Raw genomic sequence first — 13959 nt, 5'->3', positions numbered from 1 at the left:
GGAGATCCTTTAATTCCTTCGGCCTAAGATTATTACTCCATCCGTCTTAAAATGAGTGAGTCATTTTGACTATATACACTATTAACATATCTTATTTTGACCCTATTTTTCCACTAATAAATAAAAACAAATATTAGCATATAAGATGTTGTTGAATTCATCTTGATGAGTATTTTCAAAATATCATATTTTGATAATTTTTACTATTATACAATTAAAAATATTAATCGTCAAAGTTATGCATTGACATGCGTGACACAGTCAACTGACTCACTCATTGTGGGACGGAGGAATAATTTGTTACTAATCATCAATCAATAATCCTTATCAAAATTACAACATTTGATATCATCATGAATCCTTATATTGACGAGGTTTTGAAGTTTCGGAATCAAATTATGGATAGCGGAAAGAAAATCAATAGTAAAAAAAAAGTGGATAATAAAAGAAAGGACAAAACTTACATGCATTTTCATACATGCATTTCTTACTTTGTCACTCACAAAGAGGTGGTTATTTGTGTTTTTTCATTTTGAAAAAATAAAAGAAAATTAATTTTTAATAAAAAAAACTACCTCTTTGTGAGAGGAAAAGTAAGAAATGCATGTATGAAAATGCATGTAAGTTTTGTCCAAAAGAAAAACCAGTTTCTGTCCGTAACTAAAAATATACTTATGTGCGGTGTCCGACATACTCCGAAAGGAGACATAAGTTACATTAGTTTGTCTCATCTTTAATAATTTGATTTCCATAACATAACAAGCATGAAGAATTGGGGTTGGAGTTTGTGATGAACCTATTTTCTAATAAAAAAAAATCATTTTTTCAAAATATCAATATTTTAGATCCCTATGGGATTGAGGATCGGTCCAAGGATTAAACAAGCAAGGATTTTAGACACCAAAGTTATATAGCCGGGAACAAAGGCTTCAAAAAAAGTTCCATTTAGTTATAAATATAAAATAAGACATTTAAATTTTAAGTATTAATTTTTTTAGTTTAGTTGGTAAAGTTGAGGCCTCAAATTCTTGGGACTAAAGTTCAACTATTGATCTTAATTATTCCTTCCGTTCTAAAATAAGTGAATCATTTTGACTATATATACTATTTACATACTCTCTCTGTTCCAAAACTTTTGTCCTTTTAGGAAAATTAAGATTTGTTGCAAATGACTCACTAAAGTTATGTTTTAATTTCAACCATTCATTTTAATCTAATGATTATAATTTATTCTCATCATTCTCATATATAAAAGACATTATCATATGATATGCCCCCTAAATATATAATTGCCTCAACTGTATTTTTATTTTTGATAATCGCCTCAATTGTATATTATTTCGACAAGTATATTCGCAATTGTATAAAACTATTATTGCTCTTTTGGTATTTTTCTCTTGCCTATCATGAAAGGCTACTAAGACAGAAATACAAATATTAATGAAAGGTTGATTCTGATCAAACAAATAATGAAAGGTTGAGATAAATGGACAAAGCATGCATGGCATTTTTTTAATGGCAATATAATATTATATAAAAACGACAAAAGTAGTATATAGAATAATCACAATACAGAGATATTAGAAATACTCTCCACTATAATATCTAATTAATTATAACCCATGTAAATAAATGGACACACCAATAGCAAATTAACACCTTTAACTTCCGATTACAAGAAAATCCAAAACCCCTTAGATCAGATATAGGCAAGGATCATCCATCAAGAGACCTCTAATTAGCCAGACCTCGTGAAGACCTAGTTTAAGCAAAAAATAGGGTGGATATTCCACTTGTAAAAGGAACACGCGATGCCATAATTTTTACCTAAAAACTATTTAATTTCCAAGATAAAAGTTTCACTTTATCGACCAAACACTCAACATAAAAAGTACCTTCTGAAAAGAGTAAATCATTTCACGAGTTCCAGATAGCCCACATAATAGTTTACCAAATTAACAACCTCTCAAATCTATTTAATTAGCATTTGCCAAATTAACAACCACACAACTTTTCTTACCCCCCATACCCAGGAAAAGATTGAGCTTCATTGATTTAAAAAATGAGCGCAGGAAAGGTTTGAAGAAGCACACAGAAAATAGCTGCGAGATATATGGGCGCATAGAAACTATAAAATTAATTTATTCACAAAACAGTTTGATACAAATGATAAGCCTCATATTTATATATACATCTCAAGAACTAAGATCAATCTAACTAGAGTAGTTACGAAATGAAACTAATCTTAACAAACATGAGACAAGTTAGTTAATTAGTTAACACCTAACTTTTAAGTTTAGTCATCCCCTTAAGCTCAAATAGATATCAATCGTTTCAAGCTTGCTTTGCAGATTGTGGAAAGGACAAGGGTGAAGAGATTTAGTGAATATATGTCAGCAATCTATTATTTAGATGGAATAGGTAGAAAGTGTAAGATCCCTGACTGAACCTAATTGTATAGAATTTTAAAAAAAAATTACATATGTTCGTCTCAATTTTATATTACTTCGACAACTAATTTTGTGTTGGAATTTGAAGTGTGAGCTGAGTCTCACATCAGATAAAATAGGAATGTTGAATGATTTATAAGAGAGAGGAATGTTTGAATTGTACAAGGATGTGATGATCCCCGGGCCCCCTCATGATCCCACAGTGGTATCATAGCCGATGGTTGTTGATCCGGTTCCTTGTGTCTAAAGTCTTCTTGACAAGGTGTTTAGGCGACGTGTCCCGTTAAGACTAAGCAACAACAGTAGAAGTGGATGAAAAACTTTCGTTCGAGGGGGAGCATACCCATAAAATAATGGATGGACTCACACTTGTGGAGGGAGATATTGGTATTTCAAGTGTGAGTTAAGTTCCACATCAGATCAAATAGTGAATGTTGAATAATTTATAAGTGAGATGACCCAAAAACCTAATATCTTAAAATTTTAGGTAAAAGTATAATGTCCAACTCACTTGTGTAGTTGTTCAAGGCCCGATGTGATGATCCATGAACCCCTTATGACCCAACATTTTGCAATTGTTTAAAACATATTATTTCTCATTTTGGTACTTCCCTTGTCTATCATGAATGATCAAAAGAAATACAAATAATAATAAAAGTTTGATAAAAAAAATAGACTAACTATGATTGCCAATAAAAAGTTAAACTCACCACTTCGGTGAGATAAAGGGTCAAGCATGACGTATTAGTACTTATGAGACATTTAATAATAATTTTAATTTAACAAAAAGGTTATTTTGTAACAAAGTAATATTTTTTATTTTTTAATTGAAGTATAATAAGAGTATGATGGTTTTTACATTATAAATAAATTGGTTGATTTACAAACTTTTAATTTGTTTCTATACTACATGCAAATGAGGAGAAATATGACTGCAATTATAAAGTTTGTTTATGTGATGTCCATTTTTCTTTCACTGTTTCATGTTGTAACCAGCTCTGATAACCCAATTGGTAAGCCCCTTTTATGTTTCTTTTCTTATACAGAAATTAAAATTGCATAATCTTTTAGTCTAAGAGGTATCAACTTTGTAGTTAGATTGATGTTGTAATATCAAGAGAAAATTTAAATTCAAATTAAAACATTTGTAAAATAAGTGAGGTATTTTTATTTGGACACAACTCTAAAATATAAATTATTTAGGCATACACACAAAACTAAATAAAAAATAATACAAAAAATGAATAAATAATATCCAGTGATGTTATTAAAATATTTTGCATTTAACTTTTTTTCAATTATGTGTATGCACCCAAATATTTTTTATTTTGGTTTGTGCCAATGTAAGAATTGTCCAAAATATGTAGTATTCACTAGTGCAATTGTTATTAATATCTTAATATGATGTTTTCGTATTTAAAAAAAATCATCATTGGAACAAAATAAAATTATCATATTTTATTAACATTCTTTTATATATTTTTCACATCACAGAACTAGTAATTAGTAGCTGCAAGACTGATTATGACTGTCCAGATAAGTTATGTGACTCTCCAAAAGTTGGGAAGTGTTTTTCTTGTGGTGAAGGGAGGTGTCTTACTAATATTTGTTATTGCGAAATAGGTTAGTTGAAAAGTTATCTTGTTTCGTCTATAATTTTATGGATCTATTAATGCGTTCCTTGAAGATATATGTTAAGAAATTCAAAAGTTGAATTATTACATTATAAAATACAACTATTTGACTTTTTAAAAATTAAATGTCCAACTCTTAAGAGCAATATTTCTATTTTTGTCAAAAACAAATAGCAATATTTCTATACTAAATGGTTTATCATATGTTTTAAATAAAATAATCTTTAGTTTGTTTGGATACAACTTATAAAAGTGATTTTTTTATTACAAACAACTTTCTTCTTTTAATATTTTTTTTCTCTCTCCTCTAAAAAAAATCTATTATTTTTAAGCTACTCTTAGTAGCTTCTCATTTTTAGTTGTTTTCTGATTATTTTAAAAATCTGTAACAAACAGATGCAAAACAATTAAAAGTGATTATTTTTATAAAAAAGTGATTTTTTTCTAAAATAAGCTATAACAAACGGCCGCTAAGAGTAGCTTATAAAATAATAGATTTTTTTTAGAGGAGAGAAAAAAGAAATGTTAAAATAAGAAAGTTATTTGTAATTAAAAAAATCACTTTTATAAGTTGTATCCAAACAAACTAAAGATTATTTTATTTAAAAAAAGTGATTTTCATTATAATAAACAAACACAAAGTAAATTCAACTTTTCTAAAAATCTCTAAAAACTAATCTCTAAATTATTTTACATCAAAATCACTATTTTTTTAATCTGTAACAAACGGACCATTAGTAGCTTCTCATTTTTAGCTGTTTTCTGATTATTTTTAGCTTATGATTATTTTAAAAATCTGTAACAAACAGACACAAAACAATAAAAAGTGATTATATTTATAAAAAAAAGTGATTTTTTTTATTTAAAATAAGCTATAATAAATTGCCTCTTAGCTTATAATTTTTTGACTTTTTTTTTTACTATGACAGGGGAAAAAGAACTAGGCGGGACCATCCATTAATACACATACAACTTTGGTTGGATCCGCCATTGATGAGAAAAAGTTCGAGTTTTGTGAAATGGGTATTGTTGGGATTTGTGTGAAATGAAAGGAAAATGAAGAAAGGAAGAAACTTTGATTTTTATTAAGAAGGAAAAAAAAAGTGTAATAATTTAGGGACAAACATGAAAAATAGTAATGTTTAAGGTAAATGTTATTATTTTTTAAGGTAAAAGTGTTTTTTTTTGACAAATAAAATAGTATTATAAGGAATATAAGGGGTACTCAATCCCTTACAATCGAAAGTAAATTATAGAATTTGTTAGCAGATTTATCATTTTCGATTTTTAGCGATTTTAAATTTATGTTATTCAATACATGAATGTCATTTGTAGTAAATAAATGATGATGATGATGATGAGGCATTGATATGTGAGGAGATCCTTTAATTCCTTCGGCCTAAGATTATTACTCCATCCGTCTTAAAATGAGTGAGTCATTTTGACTATATACACTATTAACATATCTTATTTTGACCCTATTTTTCTACTAATAAATAAAAATAAATATTAACATATAAGATGTTGAATTAATCTCGATGAGTATTTTCAAAATATCATATTTTGATAATTTTTACTATTATACAATTAAAAATATTAATCGTCAAAGTTATGCATTGACATGCGTGACACAGTCAACTGACTCACTCATTGTGGGGCGGAGGAATAATTTGTTACTAATCATCAATCAATAATCCTTATCAAAATTACAACATTTGATATCATCATGAATCCTTATATTGACGAGGTTTGAAGTTACGGAATCAAATTATGGATAGCGGAAATAAAATCAATAGTAAAAAAAAAGTGGATAATAAAAGAAAAGCCAGTTTCTGTCCGTAACTAAAAATATACTTATGTGCGGTGTCCGACATACTCCGAAAGGAGACATAAGTTACATTAGTTTGTCTTATCTTTAATAATTTGATTTCCATAACATAACAAGCATGAAGAATTGGGGTTGGAGTTTGTGATGAACCTATTTTCTAATAAATAAAAAAATCATTTTTTCAAAATATCAATATTTTAGATCCCTATGGGATTGAGGATCGGTCCAAGGATTAAACAAGCAAGGATTTTAGACACCAAAGTTATATAGCCGGGAACAAAGGCTTCAAAAAAGTTCCATTTAGTTATAAATATAAAATAAGACATTTAAATTTTAAGTATTACTTTTTTTAGTTTAGTTGGTAAAGTTGAGGCCTCAAATTCTTGGGACTAAAGTTTAACTATTGATCTTAATTACTCCTTCCGTTCTAAAATGAGTGAATTATTTTGACTATATACACTATTTACATACTCTCTATGTTCCAAAACTTTTGTCCTTTTAGGAAAATTAGGATTTGTTGCAAATGACTCACTAAAGTTATGTTTTAATTTCAGCCATTCATTTTAATCTAATGGTTATAATTTATTCTCATCACTCTCATATATAAAAGACATTATCATATGATATGCCCCCTAAATATATAATTGCCTCAACTGTATTTTTATTTTTGATAATCGCCTCAATTGTATATTCGCAATTGTATAAAACTATTATTGCTCTTTTGGTATTTTTCTCTTGCCTATCATGAAAGGCTACTAAGACAGAAATACAAATATTAATGAAAGGTTGATTCTGATCAAACAAATAATGAAAGGTTGAGATAAATGGACAAAGCATGCATGGCATTTTTTTAATGGCAATATAATATTATATAAAAACGACAAAAATAGTATAGAATAATCACAACACATAGATATTAGAAATACTCTCCACTATAATACCTAATTAATTAAAGAGGAGTGATATATCAACACAAATTTGTAGACAAAAATACGACACATTCTCTCTCTTCCCTCACAGCACGCAATTCGAAACATGCAAAAAATATTAAAAAAAGTAAAAAGTATATAAATGTTGTATATGTGTTTGAATAACATTTTTGTTAATTATAACCCATGTAAACAAATGGACACACCAATAGCAAATTAACACCCTTAACTTCCGACTACAAGAAGATCCAAAACCCCTTAGACCAGATAGAGGTAAGGATCAACCACCAAGAGACCTCGCGAAGACCTAGTTCCAACAAAAAATAGGGTGCATATTCCACTTATAAAAGGAACACGTGATGCCATAATTTTTACCTAGAAACCATTTAATTTCCAAGATAAAAGTTTCACTCTATCGACCAAACACTCAACATAAAAAGTACCTTCTAAAAAGAGTACATCATTTCACTAGTTCTAGATAGTCCACATAATAGTTTACCAAATTAACAACCTCTCAAATCTATTTAATTAGCATTTGCCAAATTAATAACCACACAACTTTTCTTACCCCCCATACCCAGGAAAACCTCAAACAACCCTAGATTACTACGAGGGGACACCCACTCATCAACATCCAACCACCGAAGAGTAGCATGCCAGATAGGAGATATTTGATTACAATAAACGATAAAGTGATAAGTTGATCCGCTCCCTAACCCACTGGACACACACCTAGATGCACCAACATCTGTAATGACATTTCGCTGCCAAATATTATGACAAGTCGACAACCTGAAGAAGTGTTTATGAGACATTTAATAATAATTATAATTTCTTGTTAAAAAAAATTATAATTTTACAAAAGATATTTTGTAACAAGTAATAATTTTAATATTTTAAATTGAAGTAATATATAGAGGATGATGTTTTTTACATTATAAATAAATTGGTCAAATTTCAGCCATACAAAGGAGGAAATATTAATATGGCTGAAATTCAGAAGTTTGTTTGTGCGATGATCCTCTTTCTTTCACTACTTCATTTGGTAATCGGCTACGGTGGTAAGCTCCTTTTCTATTCCTTTTCAAAGAAAATTATTTATCTTATACACAATATTTCATAATTTTTAAGAGGTATTAATAAAAGTTTGAGTTTGTAACATCAAGAGAAAAAAATTTGAATTCAACTTGAAATATTTATAAAATATTTATTAGTGCAACTATTATTAATAATAATTTTCCTTTTTCTACCTTTTTTTTTTTAATAAATATGTCATCAAATTTTATTAACATATTCTTACATTTTTCACATCACAGAATTTAAGAGGTGCAGGACTGACAATGATTGTCCAAATTATTTGTGCTATCCTCCTAAACTTGCCAAGTGCTCTAATTATAATTGTTACTGCACTTAACATGTAAGTTGAAAAATTATGATCTTGTTTTTTAAAGTCCATGATTTTATTTGAATGTCACTTAACTTTTGTTACTTTTATTATTTTTTCTTATATTTGGTTTATAATATTTTGACCTTGATTTCTATGATAGGGAAAGAAGAACAACGCAGGACAAATCAATAATCACATATATAACACTTTTGTATTCTATAATGTCCTAACACAAATAAAATGATGTAAAATATGTTGCATTGGCAGTAATTATATAGTTCAAAATCACTGTTATTAATAATAATTTTTCATTCTCCAATTTTATTGTTGGATGGACCAACCGCTAGGTAATGTACATGACTTTTTAGAGATTTGCTTTAGCGTTGGATAGATCGACGCTAGCTGTCTTTAGCATCTGTTGGACTATACAATGTTATTTTTATAGTTGGCTAATAATATTTTTACTTAGCGTTAGATGTAAATAATGCCAGACTTTAACTTGCATGACCAACAAGGTCATATGGCATGTAGTTGATGATATGTTTTAGCTTCAACCATTTTAACCTCAACCTTTTAACCTCAACCTCGACGCTATATACGACTAAGACTAAAACAGCGAAGATACGACTAAAACTTCGAATGTGGTCTATAAGGAAGTCTTCGGTAATATATGTTCCTTTGTATGAATATTTATCCAAAATTATTGTTGAACTATCGTTTAATATTACTCAAAAATTTTCATATACCCTATATTATTGCAATTATCATATCGTAATTTATAATTACATATCTTACAGCTAATTAGACCCGTGCATCACACGGGTCGATGTTCTAGTTATAAATCAGATACATAATTTACATAGTCAACTAATTAAATGTAGTTTTTTCAACATGTATGTGAGTGCATGTCTTGAACGTGTATAAACCTAGATAAAACAAGTTTAAACATTATGTGATACATTACTTTCATCAATGTTCCTCTTCTAGGGTTCAAAATGTGTTTGTATTTTAGAGTATGCGAGAGGGATAATTTTAGAGTTTTACGAGAGCGTGTGTATAAGAAGGAATGAGGGGCGCTGCAAAAAAAGTTGTTTTTTTTTTATTTTTTTTTACAAAAGCAAACTTAACTCATTTTATTTCTTAAAAAGTTTATCAATACAACGAGAAATCGACTCGAAAATATAGCGACTAGTCATGAAATAGGCTGCTTGTGCTAGTGAATGAGCAACCATATTTACTTGTCGCTTTACAAATTTTATCTCAAAGTTAGAATTCAACATTAACAACGACTTAATATAGGAAATCAACATACTAAAATCAAATATTCCTACTTGCCTAGAAGAGATAGTATCAACTACAATTTTAAAGTCACTTTAATTGAGAAAAATCCAAATTTAATCAACTCAAAATTTTCTCTATCAAATTCAGGACAAATTTTGTGGAATACTCACGAATACGGATTTTGTTACCATGCTAACACATATTCAATGTTATAGTCATAATTAATGGTTAGTCCATATTTGTTAAAGTGGTTTTCATTCCGAATAAATCAATATGTAATCCTTGTAAGTTTAGTTTAGTTGATAGGTATATCACATTTTATATGCAGAGTCGGGATTTGAACTTTGGACGCTCCACTTATCCACTTTATGGGTGGAATTTATAGCCACAAGTGTTTCACTTTCGAAAGATTTAATTTGAAGAACTACAATTTCTTTACATAATTATAATTAGCTACTTCAATAAATAAAAACAATATGATTATGTAAAGTAACCATCTATTTTACTTCTGCATTTAGCATAAGAATGATGTGCAATATAAAGTGAATAAATACCACTCTCCTTAATTTGTTCAATTACTACAACACATGAATGATTCATCATTTGAAGTACCCACCATCATCTTGTTCAAAAAAGTACCCACCATCATCAACCTTCCAACAGAAAGGGGAAAAAAAAATAGGTGCGAGATATATAAGCGTATAGAAACTATAAAATTAATTTATTCACTAAACAGTTTGATACAAATGATATGCCTCATATTTGTATTTACATCTCAAGAACTAAGATCAATATAACTAGAGTAGTTAAGAAATGAAACAAATCTTAACAAACATGAGACAAGTTAGTTAATTAGTTACCACCTAACTTTTAAGTTAGTTGGGAAACTTGTAATTCAAGTAACAAGGCTATGCTTCCTTATCTTCACATTTGTCATTCCCTTAAGCCCGAATAGATATCAATTGTTCCAAGCTTGCTTTGCAGATTGTGGAAAGGACAAGGGTGAAGAGATTTAGTGAATATATGTCAGCAATCTATTCCTTAGATGGAATAGGTAGAAATTGCAAGATCCGTGACTGCACCTAATTGTATAGAATTTAAATATAATTTTACATATGGTCGTCTCGATTTTATATTACTTTGACATTTAATTTTGTGTTGGAATTTGAAGTGTGAGTTGAGTCCCACATCAGATGAAATATGAATGTTGAATGATTTATAAGTGAGAGGACCCATAAACCTAACACCTTAAGGTTTTGGGTAAAACTGTGGTGTCCAACTCACTTGTGTAGTTGTTCAAGACCCGATGTGATGATCCCCCGGACCCCTCCTGACCCAACAGTGGTATCAGAGCCTACAATTGTTGATTCGGCTCCTTGTGTCGAAAGTCTTTCCTAACAAGGTGTTCAGGCGGCGTGTCCCGTTGAGACCAAGAAACAACGGTGCAAGTGGATGAAAAGCTTTCGTTCGAGGGGAAGCATACCCATAAAATAATGGTATGGACTCACACTTGAGGGGAAGATTTTGGTATTTCAAGTGTGAGTTGAGTCCCACATTGAGTTAAATAGTGAATGTTGAATGATTTATAAGTGAGAGGACCCATAAATCTAATACGTCAAGGTTTTGGGTAAATGTGTGATGTCCAGCTCACTTGTATAGTTGTTCAAGGCCCGATGTGATGATCCACGGACCCCCTCATTATCCAACATTTTGCAATTGTTTAAAACATATTATTTCTCATTTTGGTACTTTTCCCTTGTCTATCATGAATGATCAAAAGAAATACAAATAATAATAAAAGTTTGATAAAAAAAATAAATAGACTAACTATGATTGCCAAATACAAAGTTAAACTCACCACTTCGGTGAGATAAAGGGTCAAGCATGACGTATTAGTACTTATGAGACATTTAATAATAATTTTAATTTAACAAAAAGGTTATTTTGTAATAAAGTAATAATTAATAATTTTATTTTTTTTAATTGAAGTATAATAAGAGTATGATGGTTTTTACATTATAAATAAATTGGTCGATTTACAAACTTTTAATTTGTTTCTATACTACATGCAAATGAGGATAAATATGACTGCAATTATAAAGTTTGTTTATGTGATGACCATTTTTCTTTCATTATTTCATGTTGTAACCAGCTCTGATGATGACCCAGTTAGTAAGCCCCTTTTCTGCAAATTAAAATTGCATAATCTTTTAGTCTAAGAGGAGTCAACTTTGTAGTTACAGTTTGACTTTGTAAAAATAAATTCAACTTAAAACATTTGTAAAATAAGTGAGGTATTTTTATTTAGGTACAACCTTAAATGTAAATTATTTAGGTGCACACACAAAACTAAATAAAAAATAATAGAAAAGATGACTAAATAATATCAAGTGATGTGATTAAATATTTTGAATTTAACTTTTTCCAATTGTGTGTGAGTCCAAAATACGTAGTAATTCACTAGTGCAATTGTTATTAATATATTAATGTAATGATGTTTTATTCTTGTTTAAAAAAATCATCATTGTAACAAAATAAAATTATCATATTTTATTAACATTCTTTTATATATTTTTCTCATCGCAGTGGTAATTCGTTATTGCGAGGCTGATTCTAACTGTCCAAATAAATATTGTCCCCCTTTTGAAGTTCCCAAGTGTCTTGGTAACATTTGTCGCTGCGGTTAGTTGAAATAGATTTATTAACGTGTGTGCCTTAACATTTAACACATTTTTTTTATTAATTTAATTAAGATGAAATTTAACGTGCAAGTTGAAAAATTATCTTGATTTTTTAAAGCATGTGATTTTATTTGAATGTCATACGTACTTTTTTTAAAAAAGGAATGTCATACGTACTGTTGTTACTGTTACTATATATATATATTATTTTTTTTCTCATATATTTAGTTTATAAATTTTTTATCTTTTGTTTTTTCTATGATAGATGACAAAAAACTAGGCGGGACATTCCATTAATACACATACAACTTTTGTATTATATATATATTGTCCAAACACAAATAAAATGATGTAAAACATATTACATTGGCATCTATTTATCTATATCTCTACGTATGAATCTGTATAAGCAAAGTTTAGATTGCTTCAACACCTCCATTGCTTCTATGCAATAATAATGTACTAAATTTTGAGTTACAAAACTTCTCATATATTTTTGTGTCAAGAAAAAAAAACTTCTCATATATTTTCTTAGAGGTATAGTTATGATTCAGTTGAAAAGCTCGATAGAAAACAATAGATATTATTCAGCACTGCTATATGGTACGACCAATTTTACTTGCGAAATTCAAAACAAATGTATAACTATTCAATTTTTAAGGAATAGAAAAACTGTTTAAGTGTATTGTTTGACGGAAACCATGGATATTGCTTAATGAAATGCATGACAATTACTATACTATAATAACATGTGAATTTAATATTTATTCACTCTCAATACACACGGGAAGTTGGCAATAAAAATAAGCAATATAAACTGCTTTCGTCGTTTTTCGTCAGTTATTATTGTCACATCAAGCATTATCCTAGATTATTTTTAGCAATATTACACCCTAGTTGTAATATAAAAACTAGCTTGTACCTAGACTTCGACAGATTGAAGAAATCTAGTTAAATATTTATTAATATATTAATCAATAATATAAATCTTTTTTCTCCATTATTTAATAAAATAAAAATGTAAAAGGATTTGAATCTTCAAGCTCAAGTGATAAAAAATTTAAATTCTTAAAGCAAGTCGTCAAGAGTTTTTAATCTCCAACGTTTATGTATAGAGAAAATTTGATTGAGAGAACACTCCATGTTACTCATAGGTAGGTGCGGAGCTGCTCATAGTCCATGGAGGGTTCTGCAAAATAAATTTTAAAAAATTCAAAGGTATAATGATGGCGGTTTACAAGCTACTTTGCGGCGGTTTTGAACCCCGCTAACTAGTCTATGAAGTTCATACTACCAGTGTCTGGTTTGTGGAGGTTATAAACATCTTTTTAATATTTTATAGTTTAATAATTTATATATACTTTAAAATATGTAATTCATTTAGACAAATGTAATCGTAGTAACAATTGTGATGATAACTATTGTGAAATAATGTGGAATTGATAGTAAAGAGAAATTGAAGTACATAGAAGAGGGGAAAATACAGAGAGAAGAAGAGAAGTATCAAAAAGAGAGAGAATATGTGACTAAATCACCAATTACATATTCAATCCCCTATTCACTTGCTTAAATCCTTTAGTTATATATGTCTAACTCAAGCCTTGATGTTCCATTTCTTGAGCTAAAGTTGACTAATTCTTATTTGGGTCTATCCAATTTAGTAGATTCATTACAACAATGTACTAAAAAAAAAAATAGAAACAAAGTACTCAAATTTTTATTAATAATAGAGTTTTGGTGTTTAAAAAATTCATATTTGATTAATCTTG

General features: G+C 28.8%; 1 protein-coding gene and 1 long non-coding RNA gene across 2 annotated transcripts; both read left to right on the top strand.

Moving 5' to 3' along the window:
• The first annotated feature begins 3308 nt into the window (after window positions 1-3308).
• Window positions 3309-5445, top strand: LOC123890697. The gene is made up of 3 exons (XM_045940352.1): window positions 3309-3463; window positions 3945-4073; window positions 5014-5445. The coding sequence occupies exons 1-3, from the start codon at window positions 3361-3363 to the stop codon at window positions 5043-5045; spliced, it is 264 nt and encodes an 87-aa protein (XP_045796308.1). The 5' UTR covers window positions 3309-3360; the 3' UTR covers window positions 5046-5445.
• A 6076-nt stretch (window positions 5446-11521) lies between these two features.
• Window positions 11522-12723, top strand: LOC123890698. The gene is made up of 3 exons (XR_006802932.1): window positions 11522-11681; window positions 12096-12191; window positions 12456-12723. It is a non-coding gene; the product is annotated as an uncharacterized LOC123890698 (long non-coding RNA).
• Window positions 12724-13959: the final 1236 nt, after the last annotated feature.

Source organism: Trifolium pratense, linkage group LG6 (genome assembly GCF_020283565.1).
Source record: "Trifolium pratense cultivar HEN17-A07 linkage group LG6, ARS_RC_1.1, whole genome shotgun sequence".
NCBI classification, from domain to species: domain Eukaryota; kingdom Viridiplantae; phylum Streptophyta; class Magnoliopsida; order Fabales; family Fabaceae; genus Trifolium; species Trifolium pratense.
The sequence above is the reverse complement of the archived record's forward strand: the minus strand, read 5'-3'. Positions and strand labels throughout refer to the sequence as shown.

Excerpts from the sequence above, each read along its gene's own strand:
- LOC123890697 (XM_045940352.1), top strand. The coding sequence starts at position 3,361 with ATGCAAATGAGGAGAAATATGACTGCAATTATAAAGTTTGTTTATGTG. Across the intron at positions 3,464-3,944 it reads CAGCTCTGATAACCCAATTG|AACTAGTAATTAGTAGCTGC; the intron begins GTAAGCCCCTTT and ends TTCACATCACAG. Across the intron at positions 4,074-5,013 it reads TATTTGTTATTGCGAAATAG|GGGAAAAAGAACTAGGCGGG; the intron begins GTTAGTTGAAAA and ends TTACTATGACAG.